The 18,564-nt window shown below is 47.8% G+C and overlaps 1 protein-coding gene across 1 annotated transcript; it reads left to right on the forward strand.

Annotated features, from left to right (window-relative positions):
• Positions 1–924: 924 nt before the first annotated feature.
• Positions 925–15,327, forward strand: LOC115126972 (MYCBP-associated protein-like; the record flags this gene model as incomplete). Its single annotated transcript, XM_065014356.1, has 7 exons — positions 925–1,117; positions 2,273–2,412; positions 3,315–3,479; positions 12,135–12,251; positions 12,409–12,560; positions 12,800–12,921; positions 15,161–15,327. Coding segments are annotated over 7 exons (1,056 nt in total), but the record flags the coding sequence as incomplete, so codon positions are not given.
• Between the last annotated feature and the right edge of the window lie 3,237 nt (positions 15,328–18,564).

Below are 18,564 nucleotides of genomic sequence, written 5' to 3' on the forward strand. Positions count from 1 at the left end.
CTTCATCCTCCTCTAAAACCTCTTCTCTCTCTCTCTCTCCCAATCTCCTTCTTCATCCTCCTCTAAAACCTCTTCTCTCTCTCTCCTCCCTCCCAATCTCGTTCTTTATCCTCCTCTAAAACCTCTTCTCTCTCTCTCTCCCTCCTCCCTCCCAATCTCCTTCTCCATCCTCCTCTAAAACCTCTTCTCTCTCTCTCCTCCTTCCCACTCTCCTTCTCCATCCTCTCAAACCTCTTCTCTCTCCCTCCCTCCTCCTTCTTCATCCTCCTCTCAACCCTCCTCTCTCTCTCTCCCTCCTCTTTTTTATTTTACCTTTATTTTACTAGGCAAGTCAGTTAAGAACAAATTCTTATTTTCAATGACGGCCTAGGAACAGTGGGTTAACTGCCTGTTCAGGGGCAGAACGACAGATTTGTACCTTGTCAGCTCGGGGATTTGAACTTGCAACCTTTCGGTTACTAGTCCAACACTCTAACCACTAGGCTACCCTGCCGCCTCTTGCCAATCTCCTTCTTCATCCTCCTCTCAAACCGCCTCTCTCTCTCCCTCCTCCCCAATCTCCTTCTTCATCCTCCTCTCAACCCTCCTCTCTCTCCCTCTCTCTCCCTCCTCCCTCCCAATCTCCTTCTTCATCCTCCTCTAAAACATATTCTCTCTCTCTCTCTCTCTCTCCCTCCCTCCCAATCTCCTTCATCCTCTTCTTAAACCTCTTCTCTCTCTCTCTCTCTCTCTCTCTCTCTCTCTCCCTCCCAATCTCCTTCTTCATCCTCCTCTCAAACCTCTTCTCTCTCTCTCCCTCCTCCCTCCCAATCTCCTTCTTCATCCTCCTCTAAAACCTCTTCTCTCTTCCTCTCTCCCTCCGCCCTGTCTCCCTCCCTATCTCCCTCTCCCCCTCTCCCCCTCTCTCCCTCTCTCTCCTCCCAGGGGGAGGTGGGTATCAGCGCCAGGGTAACGTTTGAGGCCCTGTCAGGAGAGAGAGCCCGTTCAGACATGGAGGTGCAGAACGAGGGCAGTACAGCAGTCTACTACAGCTGGCAGCGCCTGGCTGTACCACATAGCTTCCCTGACGCCAGGACACATACACACACACAGCACTTCTACTTCAACACCTCCACAGGTACACACACAGACACACACACAGCACTTCTACTTCAACACCTCCACAGGTACACACACACACACACACACACACACACACACACACACACACACACACACACACACACACACACACACACAGCACTTCTACTTCACCTCCACAGGTACACACACACACACACACACACAGCACATGTATTTGCAGACACACCATGTACGTACACACACGCTGTGTTTTTGTTCAGCTGGCAGCATTTATGTCAATGCATGTCATAATTACAACCTGCTGTGTCCTTTCTCTTTCTCTGTCCCTCTCTCCCCTCATCTCTCTCTCTCCCCTTCCCCCTCCCCATCTCTCTCTCTCTCTCTCTCACTCCCTTCTCTCCTCCCCCATCTCTCTCTCCCTCTCTCCCATCCCCTCTCTCTCTCTCTCTCTCTCTCTATCCATCCATCTCTCTCTCCTTCTCCCTCCCCATCTCTATCTCTCCCCCTCCCCTCCCCATCTCTCTCTCTCTCCCCTTCTCCCCTCCTCATCTCTCTCTCTCACTCCCCCTTCTCCCCTCCCCCATCTATCTCTCCTTCTCCCTCCCCATCTCTCCTCTCTCTCTATCCATCTCTTTCTCCTTCTCCCCTCCCCTCCCCACCTCTCTCTCTCCCCCTCCCCATCTCTCTCTCTCTCTCTCTCTCTCTCTCTCTCTCTCTCTCTCCCCTTCTCCCCCTCCCCCCATCTCTCTCTCTCTCTCCTTCTCCTCCCCATCTCTCTCTCTCTCATTCCTTCTCCCCCTCCCCCATCTCTCTCTCCTTCTCCCCTCCCCATCTCTCTCTCTCCTTCTTCCCTCCCCATCTCTCTCCTCCCCTCCTCATCTCTCTCCTTCTCCTCCCCATCTCTCTCTCCTTCTCCCTCTCCATATCTCTCTCCTTCTCCCTCCCCATCTCTCTCCTTCTCCCCTCCCCCTCCCCATCTCTCTCTCCTTTCTCCCTCTCCCCATCTCTCTCCTTCTCCCCTCTCCATATCTCTCTCTCTTCTCCCCTCCCCATCTCTCTCTCTCCTTCTCCCCTCCCCATCTCTCTCTCTCCTTCTCCCCTCCCCATCTCTCTCTGTCTCTCTCTATCTATCTCTGTACCAGATGTGATTCTACCAGGTGACAGCAAGCGTGTAGAGTTTATATTTAAGTCGGAGGTCCCAGGCATCAGGACAGAGGTGTGGCGTCTCAACACACACCCTGTCCTGCTGGGCGGAGCCTCCATCCAGGTGACACTGAGGGGCGTGGTTTTTACCAGGACAAGACCGCTGACCAGAGACACGCTCTGGAGGTCTGTGTGTGTGTGTGGGGGGAAGAAGTGAGGGTGTGAGAAGGGAGGAGGCTGGGAGGAGGGAGGGAGGTGTGAAGAGGGAGGGAGGGTGTGATGAGGGAGGGAGTGTGTGAGGAGGGAGGGAAGGGTGGGGAGGAAGGGTGGGAGGAGGGAGGGAGGATGTGAGGAGGGAGGGTGTGGTGAGGGAGGGAGGGAGGGTGGTGAGGGAAGGTGGAGGAGGAGGGAGGATGAGGAGGGAGGGAGGTGAGGAGGGAGAGGGTGTGAGGAGGGGAGAGGGGTGTGAGGAGGGGAGGGTGTGAGGGAGGGAGGGAGGGTGAGGAGGAGGGAGGGAGGTGTGAGGAGGGAGGGAGGGTGAGGAGGGAGGGTGTGGTGAGGGAAGGTGTGAGGAGGGAGGGAGGATGAGGAGGGAGGGAGGTGAGGAGGGAGAGGGGTGTGAGGAAGGGGAGGGGTGTGAGGAGGGAGGGGGGGGTGTGAGGGAGGGGAGGGTGTGAGGAGGGAGGGTGTGAGGAGGGAGGGAGGGTGTGAGGAGGGAGGGAGGATGTGGGGAGGGAGGGAGGGGTGAGGAGGAGGGAGGGAGGGAGGGTGTGAGGAGGAGGGAGGGAGGATGTGGGGGAGGCGGAGGGTGTGAGGAGGGAGGGTGTGTTTTTGTAACTTCACAGTTGTTTTAAGCATAATTGTGTTTGTTTGTGTATTCATGTGTTAATGTGTAATTTTGTGTATGTGTGTGTGTGTGTGTGTGTGTGTGTGTGTGTGTCTGTGTGTGTCTCTGTGTGTGTCTCTGTGTGTGTGTGTGTGTGTGTGTCTGTGTCTCTGTGTGTGTCTGTGTGTGTCTCTGTGTGTGTCTGTGTGTGTCTCTGTGTGTGTCTCTGTGTGTGTGTGTGTGTGTGTCTGTGTGTGTGTAGAGGGAGCTGCAGCAGAGAGAGGCTGCGTCAGTGTGTCGGTCGTTGGTGTGTGACGTGTTACGAGGCGTCCTCACCCCAGAGAGACCCAGCTCCCCTGCAGAGCTCTACACCACCGAGGAAGAACACTTCCACAACAGGAACCCAAAGGTCCACTACACCTTGAAGGTAGACTCAGAGAGATGCACCCAAAGGTACACTACACCTTGAAGAGAGATGCACCAAGTAGACACAATATCCGCTCAATTTCCACCACAACTAAGAGGCACCGCCTCTCTGCTGTCGTGGTTCCCGTGGCTACCACGTCGTCGGAGCGAGAAGTGCACCTCTGTGAGAGCAAAGTCTTGCATTGAGCTCATCTTAATATCTGCGATGCTGCTCGTTGCAATCTGGCTCAGTCTACCTTTAACAAAGACGGGGGGGGGGGGGATGCCCCGCAAAATCAATAGACTGTCACGACCACAGACTCCCAAGCACAGGCTCCCAAAAACGGCTCTGAACGTCCAATCTCTCAGTTCCACTGACTTAGCCTTTTGTTTTCAGACTTAGCCTTTTGTTTTCAGACTTAGCTTTTTGCGACCCGCAGAAACGACCACCACAACATGTAAAATCCTCTAAAGTCACTAGGAGAAATCGGCACCGCTACGTCAACAGAGCTCAGTATGGGATGTATTAAGTTACAACATCCGGCTTTTTAGATATATGATGATGTGTTAGAGAAAGACACCACTGAATGATTCAGGACATGAAGAATCATATTGTCTTGGTAAAAATGTTTTGTTTTTTTAACGTAAGGAAGTGAAATTTCAATAACAAAGGGTGTTTTCACACAGAGTGGGTGGACATGCTATATATAGGGGATAGGTGTTATCACTCAGAGTGGGTGGACATGCTATATATAGGGGATAGGTGTTATCACTCAGAGTGGGTGGACATGCTATATATAGGGGATAGGTGTTATCACACAGAGTGGGTGGACATGCTATATATAGGGGATAGGTGTTATCACTCAGAGTGGGTGGACATGCTATATATAGGGGATAGGTGTTATCACACAGAGTGGGTGGACACGCTATATATAGGGGATAGGTGTTATCACTCAGAGTGGGTGGACATGCTATATATAGGGGATAGGTGTTATCACACAGAGTGGGTGGACATGCTATATATAGGGGATAGGTGTTATCACTCAGAGTGGGTGGACATGCTATATATAGGGGATAGGTGTTATCACACAGAGTGGGTGGACACGCTATATATAGGGGATAGGTGTTATCACACAGAGTGGGTAGACATGCTATATATAGGGGATAGGTGTTATCACTCAGAGTGGGTGGACACGCTATATATAGGGGATAGGTGTTATCACTCAGAGTGGGTGGACACGCTATATATAGGGGATAGGTGTTATCACACAGAGTGGGTGGACACGCTATATATAGGGGATAGGTGTTATCACTCAGAGTGGGTGGACATGCTATATATAGGGGATAGGTGTTATCACACAGAGTGGGTGGACACACTATATATAGGGGATAGGTGTTATCACACAGAGTGGGTGGACATGCTATATATAGGGGATAGGTGTTATCACACAGAGTGGGTAGACATGCTATATATAGGGGATAGGTGTTATCACACAGAGTGGGTGGACATGCTATATATAGGGGATAGGTGTTATCACACAGAGTGGGTGGACACGCTATATATAGGGGATAGGTGTTATCACACAGAGTGGGTGGACACACTATATATAGGGGATAGGTGTTATCACACAGAGTGGGTAGACATGCTATATATAGGGATAGGTGTTATCACACAGAGTGGGTGGACATGCTATATATAGGGATAGGTGTTATCACTCAGAGTGGGTGGACACGCTATATATAGGGGATAGGTGTTATCACTCAGAGTGGGTGGACACGCTATATATAGGGATAGGTGTTATCACACAGAGTGGGTGGACATGCTATATATAGGGGATAGGTGTTATCACACAGAGTGGGTGGACATGCTATATATAGGGGATAGGTGTTATCACACAGAGTGGGTGGACATGCTATATATAGGGATAGGTGTTATCACACAGAGTGGGTAGACATGCTATATATAGGGGATAGGTGTTATCACACTCTCTAGGCAGAGTGGGTAGACATGCTATATATAGGGATAGGTGTTATCACACAGAGTGGTGGACATGCTATATATAGGGGATAGGTGTTATCACACAGAGTGGGTGGACACGCTATATATAGGGATAGGTGTTATCACTCAGAGTGGGTGGACATGCTATATATAGGGATAGGTGTTTTCACACAGAGTGGGTGGACACGCTATATATAGGGATAGGTGTTATCACACAGAGTGGGTGGACACGCTATATATAGGGATAGTTGTTATCACTCAGAGTGGGTGGACATGCTATATATAGGGATAGGTGTTATCACACAGAGTGGGTGGACATGCTATATATAGGGATAGGTGTTATCACTCAGAGTGGGTGGACATGCTATATATAGGGGATAGGTGTTATCACACAGAGTGGGTGGACACGCTATATATAGGGGATAGGTGTTATCACACAGAGTGGGTAGACATGCTATATATAGGGGATAGGTGTTATCACTCAGAGTGGGTGGACACGCTATATATAGGGGATGGGTGTTATCACTCAGAGTGGGTGGACACGCTATATATAGGGGATAGGTGTTATCACACAGAGTGGGTGGACACGCTATATATAGGGGATAGGTGTTATCACTCAGAGTGGGTGGACATGCTATATATAGGGGATAGGTGTTATCACACAGAGTGGTTGGACACACTATATATAGGGGATAGGTGTTATCACACAGAGTGGGTGGACATGCTATATATAGGGGATAGGTGTTATCACACAGAGTGGGTAGACATGCTATATATAGGGGATAGGTGTTATCACACAGAGTGGGTGGACATGCTATATATAGGGGATAGGTGTTATCACACAGAGTGGGTGGACACGCTATATATAGGGGATAGGTGTTATCACACAGAGTGGGTGGACACACTATATATAGGGGATAGGTGTTATCACACAGAGTGGGTAGACATGCTATATATAGGGGATAGGTGTTATCACACAGAGTGGGTGGACATGCTATATATAGGGGATAGGTGTTATCACTCAGAGTGGGTGGACACGCTATATATAGGGGATAGGTGTTATCACTCAGAGTGGGTGGACACGCTATATATAGGGGATAGGTGTTATCACACAGAGTGGGTGGACATGCTATATATAGGGGATAGGTGTTATCACACAGAGTGGGTGGACATGCTATATATAGGGGATAGGTGTTATCACACAGAGTGGGTGGACATGCTATATATAGGGGATAGGTGTTATCACACAGAGTGGGTAGACATGCTATATATAGGGGATAGGTGTTATCACACACTCTCTAGGCAGAGTGGGTAGACATGCTATATATAGGGGATAGGTGTTATCACACAGAGTGGGTGGACATGCTATATATAGGGGATAGGTGTTATCACACAGAGTGGGTGGACACGCTATATATAGGGGATAGGTGTTATCACTCAGAGTGGGTGGACATGCTATATATAGGGGATAGGTGTTTTCACACAGAGTGGGTGGACACGCTATATATAGGGGATAGGTGTTATCACACAGAGTGGGTGGACATGCTATATATAGGGGATAGGTGTTATCACACACTCTCTAGGCAGAGTGGGTAGACATGCTATATATAGGGGATAGGTGTTATCACACAGAGTGGGTGGACATGCTATATATAGGGGATAGGTGTTATCACACAGAGTGGGGGGACATGCTATATATAGGGGATAGGTGTTATCACACAGAGTGGGTAGACATGCTATATATAGGGGATAGGTGTTATCACACAGAGTGGGTGGACACGCTATATATAGGGTATAGGTGTTATCACACAGAGTAGGTGGACATGCTATATATAGGGGATAGGTGTTATCACACAGAGTGGGTGGACATGCTATATATAGGGGATAGGTGTTATCACACAGAGTGGGTGGACATGCTATATATAGGGGATAGGTGTTATCACACAGAGTGGGTGGACACGCTATATATAGGGGATAGGTGTTATCACACAGAGTGGGTGGACATGCTATATATAGGGGATAGGTGTTATCACTCAGAGTGGGTGGACACGCTATATATAGGGGATAGGTGTTATCACACAGAGTGGGTAGACATGCTATATATAGGGGATAGGTGTTATCACACACTCTCTAGGCAGAGTGGGTAGACATGCTATATATAGGGGATAGGTGTTATCACACAGAGTGGGTGGACATGCTATATATAGGGGATAGGTGTTATCACACAGAGTGGGTGGACACGCTATATATAGGGATAGGTGTTATCACACAGAGTGGGTGGACATGCTATATATAGGGGATAGGTGTTATCACACAGAGTGGGTGGACACACTATATATAGGGGATAGGTGTTTTCACACACTCTCTAGGCAGAGTGGGTGGACATGCTATATATAGGGGATAGGTGTTATCACACAGAGTGGGTGGACATGCTATATATAGGGGATAGGTGTTATCACACAGAGTGGGTGGACATGCTATATATAGGGGATAGGTGTTATCACACAGAGTGGGTGGACATGCTATATATAGGGGATAGGTGTTATCACACAGAGTGGGTGGACATGCTATATATAGGGGATAGGTGTTATCACTCAGAGTGGGTGGACATGCTATATATAGGGTATAGGTGTTATCACACAGAGTGGGTGGACATGCTATATATAGGGGATAGGTGTTATCACACAGAGTGGGTGGACACACTATATATAGGGGATAGGTGTTATCACACAGAGTGGGTGGACATGCTATATATAGGGGATAGGTGTTATCACACAGAGTGGGTGGACACACTATATATAGGGGATAGGTGTTTTCACACACTCTCTAGGCAGAGTGGGTGGACATGCTATATATAGGGGATAGGTGTTATCACACACTCTCTAAGGGCACTGCGTTCATCCACCTCTGGCCTGCTCGCCTCCCTACCACTGAGGAAGTACAGTTCCCGCTCAGCCCAGTCAAAACTGTTCGCTGCTCTGGCCCCCCAATGGTGGAACAAACTCCCTCACGACGCCAGGACAGCGGAGTCAATCACCACCTTCCGGAGACACCTGAAACCCCACCTCTTTAAGGAATACCTAGGATAGGATAAAGTAATCCCTCTCACCCCCCCCTCCCCCTGAAAATATTTAGATGCACTACTGTTCCACTGGAGGTCATAAGGTGAATGCACCAATTTGTAAGTCGCTCTGGATAAGAGCGTCTGCTAAATGACTTAACTGTAAAATGTAAATGTAGGCAGAGTGGGTGGACACGCTATATATAGGGGATAGGTGTTATCACACAGAGTGGGTGGACATGCTATATATAGGGGATAGGTGTTATCACACAGAGTGGGTGGACACGCTATATATAGGGGATAGGTGTTATCACACAGAGTGGGTGGACATGCTATATATAGGGGATAGGTGTTATCACACAGAGTGGGGGGACATGCTATATATAGGGGATAGGTGTTATCACACAGAGTGGGTGGACACACTATATATAGGGGATAGGTGTTTTCACACAGAGTGGGTGGACACACTATATATAGGGGATAGGTGTTATCACACAGAGTGGGGGGACATGCTATATATAGGGGATAGGTGTTATCACACAGAGTGGGTGGACATGCTATATATAGGGGATAGGTGTTATCACACAGAGTGGGTGGACACACTATATATAGGGGATAGGTGTTATCACACAGAGTGGGTAGACATGCTATATATAGGGGATAGGTGTTATCACACAGAGTGGGTGGACATGCTATATATAGGGGATAGGTGTTATCACTCAGAGTGGGTGGACACGCTATATATAGGGGATAGGTGTTATCACTCAGAGTGGGTGGACACGCTATATATAGGGGATAGGTGTTATCACACAGAGTGGGTGGACATGCTATATATAGGGGATAGGTGTTATCACACAGAGTGGGTGGACATGCTATATATAGGGGATAGGTGTTATCACACAGAGTGGGTGGACATGCTATATATAGGGGATAGGTGTTATCACACAGAGTGGGTAGACATGCTATATATAGGGGATAGGTGTTATCACACACTCTCTAGGCAGAGTGGGTAGACATGCTATATATAGGGGATAGGTGTTATCACACAGAGTGGGTGGACACGCTATATATAGGGGATAGGTGTTATCACTCAGAGTGGGTGGACATGCTATATATAGGGGATAGGTGTTTTCACACAGAGTGGGTGGACACGCTATATATAGGGGATAGGTGTTATCACACAGAGTGGGTGGACATGCTATATATAGGGGATAGGTGTTATCACACACTCTCTAGGCAGAGTGGGTAGACATGCTATATATAGGGGATAGGTGTTATCACACAGAGTGGGTGGACATGCTATATATAGGGGATAGGTGTTATCACACAGAGTGGGGGGACATGCTATATATAGGGGATAGGTGTTATCACACAGAGTGGGTAGACATGCTATATATAGGGGATAGGTGTTATCACACAGAGTGGGTGGACACGCTATATATAGGGTATAGGTGTTATCACACAGAGTAGGTGGACATGCTATATATAGGGGATAGGTGTTATCACACAGAGTGGGTGGACATGCTATATATAGGGGATAGGTGTTATCACACAGAGTGGGTGGACATGCTATATATAGGGGATAGGTGTTATCACACACTCTCTAGGCAGAGTGGGTAGACATGCTATATATAGGGGATAGGTGTTATCACACAGAGTGGGTGGACATGCTATATATAGGGCATAGGTGTTATCACACAGAGTGGGTGGACACGCTATATATAGGGGATAGGTGTTATCACACAGAGTGGGTGGACATGCTATATATAGGGGATAGGTGTTATCACACAGAGTGGGTGGACACACTATATATAGGGGATAGGTGTTTTCACACACTCTCTAGGCAGAGTGGGTGGACATGCTATATATAGGGGATAGGTGTTATCACACAGAGTGGGTGGACATGCTATATATAGGGGATAGGTGTTATCACACAGAGTGGGTGGACATGCTATATATAGGGGATAGGTGTTATCACACAGAGTGGGTGGACATGCTATATATAGGGGATAGGTGTTATCACACAGAGTGGGTGGACATGCTATATATAGGGGATAGGTGTTATCACTCAGAGTGGGTGGACATGCTATATATAGGGTATAGGTGTTATCACACAGAGTGGGTGGACATGCTATATATAGGGGATAGGTGTTATCACACAGAGTGGGTGGACACACTATATATAGGGGATAGGTGTTATCACACAGAGTGGGTGGACATGCTATATATAGGGGATAGGTGTTATCACACAGAGTGGGTGGACACACTATATATAGGGGATAGGTGTTTTCACACACTCTCTAGGCAGAGTGGGTGGACATGCTATATATAGGGGATAGGTGTTATCACACACTCTCTAAGGGCACTGCGTTCATCCACCTCTGGCCTGCTCGCCTCCCTACCACTGAGGAAGTACAGTTCCCGCTCAGCCCAGTCAAAACTGTTCGCTGCTCTGGCCCCCCAATGGTGGAACAAACTCCCTCACGACGCCAGGACAGCGGAGTCAATCACCACCTTCCGGAGACACCTGAAACCCCACCTCTTTAAGGAATACCTAGGATAGGATAAAGTAATCCCTCTCACCCCCCCCTCCCCCTGAAAATATTTAGATGCACTACTGTTCCACTGGAGGTCATAAGGTGAATGCACCAATTTGTAAGTCGCTCTGGATAAGAGCGTCTGCTAAATGACTTAAATGTAAAATGTAAATGTAGGCAGAGTGGGTGGACACGCTATATATAGGGGATAGGTGTTATCACACAGAGTGGGTGGACATGCTATATATAGGGGATAGGTGTTATCACACAGAGTGGGTGGACACGCTATATATAGGGGATAGGTGTTATCACACAGAGTGGGTGGACATGCTATATATAGGGGATAGGTGTTATCACACAGAGTGGGGGGACATGCTATATATAGGGGATAGGTGTTATCACACAGAGTGGGTGGACACACTATATATAGGGGATAGGTGTTTTCACACAGAGTGGGTGGACACACTATATATAGGGGATAGGTGTTATCACACAGAGTGGGGGGACATGCTATATATAGGGGATAGGTGTTATCACACAGAGTGGGTGGACATGCTATATATAGGGGATAGGTGTTATCACACAGAGTGGGTGGACATGCTATATATAGGGGATAGGTGTTATCACACAGAGTGGGTGGACATGCTATATATAGGGGATAGGTGTTATCACACAGAGTGGGTGGACATGCTATATATAGGGGATAGGTGTTATCACACAGAGTGGGTGGACATGCTATGTATAGCGGATAGGATGACATTTCAGCCACGGTCATTATCAACATTATCAGCCATTACTATAATTATGTGTCATCGTGGCTCTTGTCTTTGAACATGAATGGATTCTCTCTCGATATTTAAAAACAGACAGACAGACAGACAGAAGGACAAAGACTTACAGGAGTCCTCAGTGATTACTATGATGACGATGATTTAGGTTCATTCATGGTTCTAGCTGATTTCTGAATAACACCTTCCTCTTTCTGTTGGGTTGTTTAGTGACACACACACACACACACACACACACGACTGGCCCATACTGTGTTTGTAACAGTATACTGTTGGTCCATCTCGGTTCTAGTTGCAGTACCGTTATGAGACAGTGGAGGCGCTGAAGAGCCTGTGGCAGCAGGTGACTGCAGAAACAGGAGAAGACAGAGAAACAGCATGGGACCTCTCTGTGTCTACACTACGACAGGTACACACACACACACACACACACCTCACGTGCGCAGCAGAGATGCATCAGGTCCCATTCACAGAGTCTCGCCCGGGGATGGAACCCCTAACCTTCCGATCTCCGAAGGGACACACCTAACCCTCCTCTCCTCTCTCCTCTCTGTTCCCCTCTCCAGGCAGTGCTGGCTCTGCCCCAGGGGGAAGGGGAACAGGATGGACCCCAGGAGAGGCTCACCAGAGAGGGGGCTCTGAGCCTCTATAACACCCTCCTCCTGGAGCTCACCCAGCCACTCACACAACACACGCCACTACCACACAACGCTATAGGGTGAGGAGAAGGGAGGGAGGGAGGGAGGAGGAGGGAGAGAGAGATGCAGCACCGGTCTGGAGAAAAGAGAAGAGGGAATATTGATGGGGAAACTAAAGAATGAAAGGATACCACAGAAATGGATCAACAGTGCAGTTGATTATTTAAAAAAGTGTGTGTGTGTGTGTGTGTGTGTGTGTGTGTGTGTGTGTGTGTGTGTGTGTGTGTGTGTGTGTGTGTGTGTGTGTTAACCCCTGCAGGTTGCAGCTGTGGAGAGAGCTGTTGGACGGTCTGGTCAGTGCAGCTCTGTGGCTCAGACATCTACTGGGTCTCCCTGAGACAGACACATGGGGGGAACACACACAGGACCACCACCACAGCTGTGAGTCTAACACACAGGACCACCACCACAGATGTGACTCTAATACACACAGGACCACCACCACAGCTGTGAGTCTAACACACAGGACCACCACCACAGATGTGACTCTAATACACACAGGACCACCACCACAGCTGTGAGTCTAACACACAGGACCACCACCACAGCTGTGAGTCTAACACACAGGACCACCACCACAGCTGTGAGTCTAACACACAGGACCACCACCACAGATGTGACTCTAATACACACAGGACCACCACCACAGCTGTGAGTCTAACACACAGGACCACCACCACAGCTGTGAGTCTAACACACAGGACCACCACCACAGCTGTGAGTCTAACACACAGGACCACCACCACAGATGTGACTCTAATACACACAGGACCACCACCACAGCTGTGAGTCTAACACACAGGACCACCACCACAGCTGTGAGTCTAACACACAGGACCACCACCACAGCTATGAGTCTAATACACACAGGACCACAACCACAGCTATGAGTCTAACACACAGGACCACCACCACAGCTGTGAGTCTAACACACAGGACCACCACCACAGATGTGACTCTAATACACACAGGACCACCACCACAGCTGTGAGTCTAACACACAGGACCACCACCACAGATGTGACTCTAATACACACAGGACCACCACCACAGCTGTGAGTCTAACACACAGGACCACCACCACAGATGTGACTCTAATACACACAGGACCACCACCACAGCTGTGAGTCTAACACACAGGACCACCACCACAGCTGTGAGTCTAACACACAGGACCACCACCACAGATGTGACTCTAATACACACAGGACCACCACCACAGCTGTGAGTCTAACACACAGGACCACCACCACAGATGTGACTCTAATACACACAGGACCACCACCACAGCTGTGAGTCTAACACACAGGACCACCACCACAGCTGTGAGTCTAACACACAGGACCACCACCACAGCTATGAGTCTAATACACACAGCACCACAACCACAGCTGTGAGTCTAACACACAGGACCACCACCACAGCTGTGAGTCTAACACACAGGACCACCACCACAGATGTGACTCTAATACACACAGGACCACCACCACAGCTGTGAGTCTAACACACAGGACCACCACCACAGATGTGACTCTAATACACACAGGACCACCACCACAGCTGTGAGTCTAACACACAGGACCACCACCACAGATGTGACTCTAATACACACAGGACCACCACCACAGCTGTGAGTCTAACACACAGGACCACCACCACAGCTGTGAGTCTAACACACAGGACCACCACCACAGCTGTGAGTCTAACACACAGGACCACCACCACAGCTGTGAGTCTAACACACAGGACCACCACCACAGATGTGACTCTAATACACACAGGACCACCACCACAGCTGTGAGTCTAACACACAGGACCACCACCACAGCTGTGAGTCTAACACACAGGACCACCACCACAGCTGTGAGTCTAACACACAGGACCACCACCACAGATGTGACTCTAATACACACAGGACCACCACCACAGCTGTGAGTCTAACACACAGGACCACCACCACAGCTGTGAGTCTAACACACAGGACCACCACCACAGCTGTGAGTCTAACACACAGGACCACCACCACAGCTATGAGTCTAATACACACAGGACCACAACCACAGCTGTGAGTCTAACACACAGGACCACCACCACAGCTGTGAGTCTAACACACAGGACCACCACCACAGCTGTGAGTCTAACACACAGGACCACCACCACAGCTGTGAGTCTAACACACAGGACCACCACCACAGCTGTGAGTCTAACACACAGGACCACCACCACAGATGTGACTCTAATACACACAGGACCACCACCACAGCTGTGAGTCTAACACACAGGACCACCACCACAGCTGTGAGTCTAACAGACAGGACCTCCACCACAGCTATGAGTCTAATACACACAGGACCACAACCACAGCTGTGAGTCTAACACACAGGACCACCACCACAGCTGTGAGTCTAACACACAGGACCACCACCACAGCTGTGAGTCTAATACACACAGGACCACCACCACAGCCTGTCTACCACTACAACCCACTATCAGCCTGTCTACCACTACAACCCACTATCAGCCTGTCTACCACTACAACCCACTATCAGCCTGTCTACCACTACAACCCACTATCAGCCTGTCTACCACTACAACCCACTATCAGCCCATTCCTCTCCAGGGGGAAAGATGAAGAAAGAGGAGAAGTTTGAGAAGAAGGCAGGAGCACCCCTGAAGGAGGAGAAGAAAGGAGCAGCCCTGAAGGAGGAGAAGAGGGGAGGGAGCATCAAAGAGAAGGAGGAGAAGAAAGGAGCAGCCAAGCCTGCTGTGAAGGAGAAACCAGTGGAGGTGAGGAACTCACCTAATCTAAAAAATAAATCCCCAAATCATCCCTAACCTCCTCCCCCCTAACCTCCTGCCCCCTAACCTCCTCCCTCCTAGCCTCCTGCCCCCTTCCCTCCTAACCTCTTACCGCCTACCCCTAACCTCCTACCCCCTAGTCACTTTGTGTATATGTTATCAAGCTCTATTCCCAACCAGAGACACAATGTTTATCTGAAAGGATCAGATAGGTGTTAGTAATATAGTGTAACTCCTAGTCTATCAGAGAGTGGGTGGAGCTATTACCAGATGATTTATACCTATCCAATCAGAGAGTGGGGTGGAGCTATTACCAGATGAATAATATTCTATCCAATCAGAGAGTGGGGTGGAGCTATTACCAGATGATTTATACCTATCCAATCAGAGAGTGGGGTGGAGCTATTACCAGATGAATAATATTATATCCAATCAGAGAGTGGGGTGCTATTACCAGATGATTTATACCTATCCAATCAGAGAGTGGGGTGGAGCTATTACCAGATGATTTATACCTATCCAATCAGAGAGTGGGGTGGAGCTATTAGCAGATTATCAATATTCTATCCAATCAGAGAGTGGGGTGGAGCTATTACCAGATGATTTATACCTATCCAATCAGAGAGTGGGTAGAGCTATTACCAGATGGTTTATACCTATCCAATCAGAGAGTGGGGTGGAGCTATTACCAGATGATTTATACCTATCCAATCAGAGAGTGGGTAGAGCTATTACCAGATGGTTTATACCTATCCAATCAGAGAGTGGGGTGGAGCTATTACCAGATGGTTTATACCTATCCAATCAGAGAGTGGGTAGAGCTATTACCAGATGGTTTATACCTATCCAATCAGAGAGTGGGTAGAGCTATTACCAGATGGTTTATACCTATCCAATCAGAGAGTGGGTAGAGCTATTACCAGATGGTTTATACCTATCCAATCAGAGAGTGGGGTGGAGCTATTACCAGATGGTTTATACCTATCCAATCAGAGAGTGGGTAGAGCTATTACCAGATGGTTTATACCTATCCAATCAGAGAGTGGGTAGAGCTATTACCAGATGGTTTATACCTATCCAATCAGAGAGTGGGGTGGAGCTATTACCAGATGGTTTATACCTATCCAATCAGAGAGTGGGTAGAGCTATTGCAGATGGTTTATACCTATCCAATCAGAGAGTGGGTAGAGCTATTACCAGATGGTTTTATACCTATCAATCAGAGAGTGGGTAGAGCTATTACCAGATGGTTTATACCTATCCAATCAGAGAGTGGGTAGAGCTATTACCAGATGGTTTATACCTATCCAATCAGAGAGTGGGTAGAGCTATTACCAGATGGTTTATACCTATCCAATCAGAGAGTGGGTAGAGCTATTACCAGATGGTTTATACCTATCCAATCAGAGAGTGGGTAGAGCTATTACCAGATGGTTTATACCTATCCAATCAGAGAGTGGGTAGAGCTATTACCAGATGGTTTATACCTATCCAATCAGAGAGTGGGGTGGGCTATTACCAGATGGTTTATACCTATCCAATCAGAGAGTGGGTAGAGCTATTACCAGATGGTTTATACCTATCCAATCAGAGAGTGGGTAGAGCTATTACCAGATGGTTTATACCTATCCAATCAGAGAGTGGGTAGAGCTATTACCAGATGGTTTATACCTATCCAATCAGAGAGTGGGGTGGAGCTATTACCAGATGGTTTAGCACCTATCCAATCAGAGAGTGGGTAGAGCTATTACCAGATGGTTTATACCTATCCAATCAGAGAGTGGGTAGAGCTATTACCAGATGGTTTATACCTATCCAATCAGAGAGTGGGGTGGAGCTATTACCAGATGGTTTATACCTATCCAATCAGAGAGTGGGTAGAGCTATTACCAGATGGTTTATACCTATCCAATCAGAGAGTGGGTAGAGCTATTACCAGATGGTTTATACCTATCCAATCAGAGAGTGGGTAGAGCTATTACCAGATGGTTTATACCTATCCAATCAGAGAGTGGGTAGAGCTATTACCAGATGGTTTATACCTATCCAATCAGAGAGTGGGTAGAGCTATTACCAGATGGTTTATACCTATCCAATCAGAGAGTGGGTAGAGCTATTACCAGATGGTTTATACCTATCCAATCAGAGAGTGGGTAGAGCTATTACCAGATGGTTTATACCTATCCAATCAGAGAGTGGGTAGAGCTATTACCAGATGGTTTATACCTATCCAATCAGAGAGTGGGGTGGAGCTATTTTTATTTTTTTATTTTTATTTCACCTTTATTTAACCAGGTAAGCAAGTTGAGAACAAGTTCTCATTTACAATTGCGACCTGGCCAAGATAAAGCAAAGCAGTTCGACACATACAACGACACAGAGTTACACATGGAGTAAAACAAACATACAGTCAATAATACAGTAAAAACAAGTCTATATACAATGTGAGCAAATTAGGTGAGAAGGGAGGTAAAGGCAAAAAAGGCCATGGTGGCAAAGTAAATACAATATAGCAAGTAAAACACTGGAATGGTAGTTTTGCAATGGAAGAATGTGCAAAGTAGAAATAAAAATAATGGGGTGCAAAGGAGCAAAATAAATAAATAAATTAAATACAGTTGGGAAAGAGGTAGTTGTTTGGGCTAAATTATAGGTGGGCTATGTACAGGTGCAGTAATCTGTAAGATGCTCTGACAGTTGGTGCTTAAAGCTAGTGAGGGAGATAAGTGTTTCCAATTTAAGAGATTTTTGTAGTTCGTTCCAGTCATTGGCAGCAGAGAACCACCAATCTCTATTACCAGATGATTTATACCTATCCAATCAGAGAGTGGGGTGATTTATACCTATCCAATCAGAGAGTGGGGTGGAGCTATTACCAGATGATTTATACCTATCCAATCAGAGAGTGGGGTGATTTATACCTATCCAATCCCTTCAGACCTCTAGTGTCTAGATCAGGGCTCTCCAGCCCTGTTCCTGGAGAGATACCCTCCTGTATGTTTAATCTCCAACCCTGTTCCTGGAGATACCCTCCTGTAGGTTTTATCTCCAACCCTGTCCTGGAGAGATACCCTCCTGTAGGTTTTATCTCCAATCCTGTTCCTGGAGAGATACCCTCCTGTAGGTTTTATCTCCAACCCTGTTCCTGGAGAGATACCCTCCTGTAGGTTTTATCTCCAACCCTGTTCCTGGAGAGGTACCCTCCTAGGTTTTCACCTCCTGTAG

The sequence above is a fragment of the Oncorhynchus nerka genome, unplaced genomic scaffold, assembly GCF_034236695.1.
Source record: "Oncorhynchus nerka isolate Pitt River unplaced genomic scaffold, Oner_Uvic_2.0 unplaced_scaffold_3553, whole genome shotgun sequence".
Taxonomy (NCBI): Eukaryota; Metazoa; Chordata; class Actinopteri; order Salmoniformes; family Salmonidae; genus Oncorhynchus; species Oncorhynchus nerka.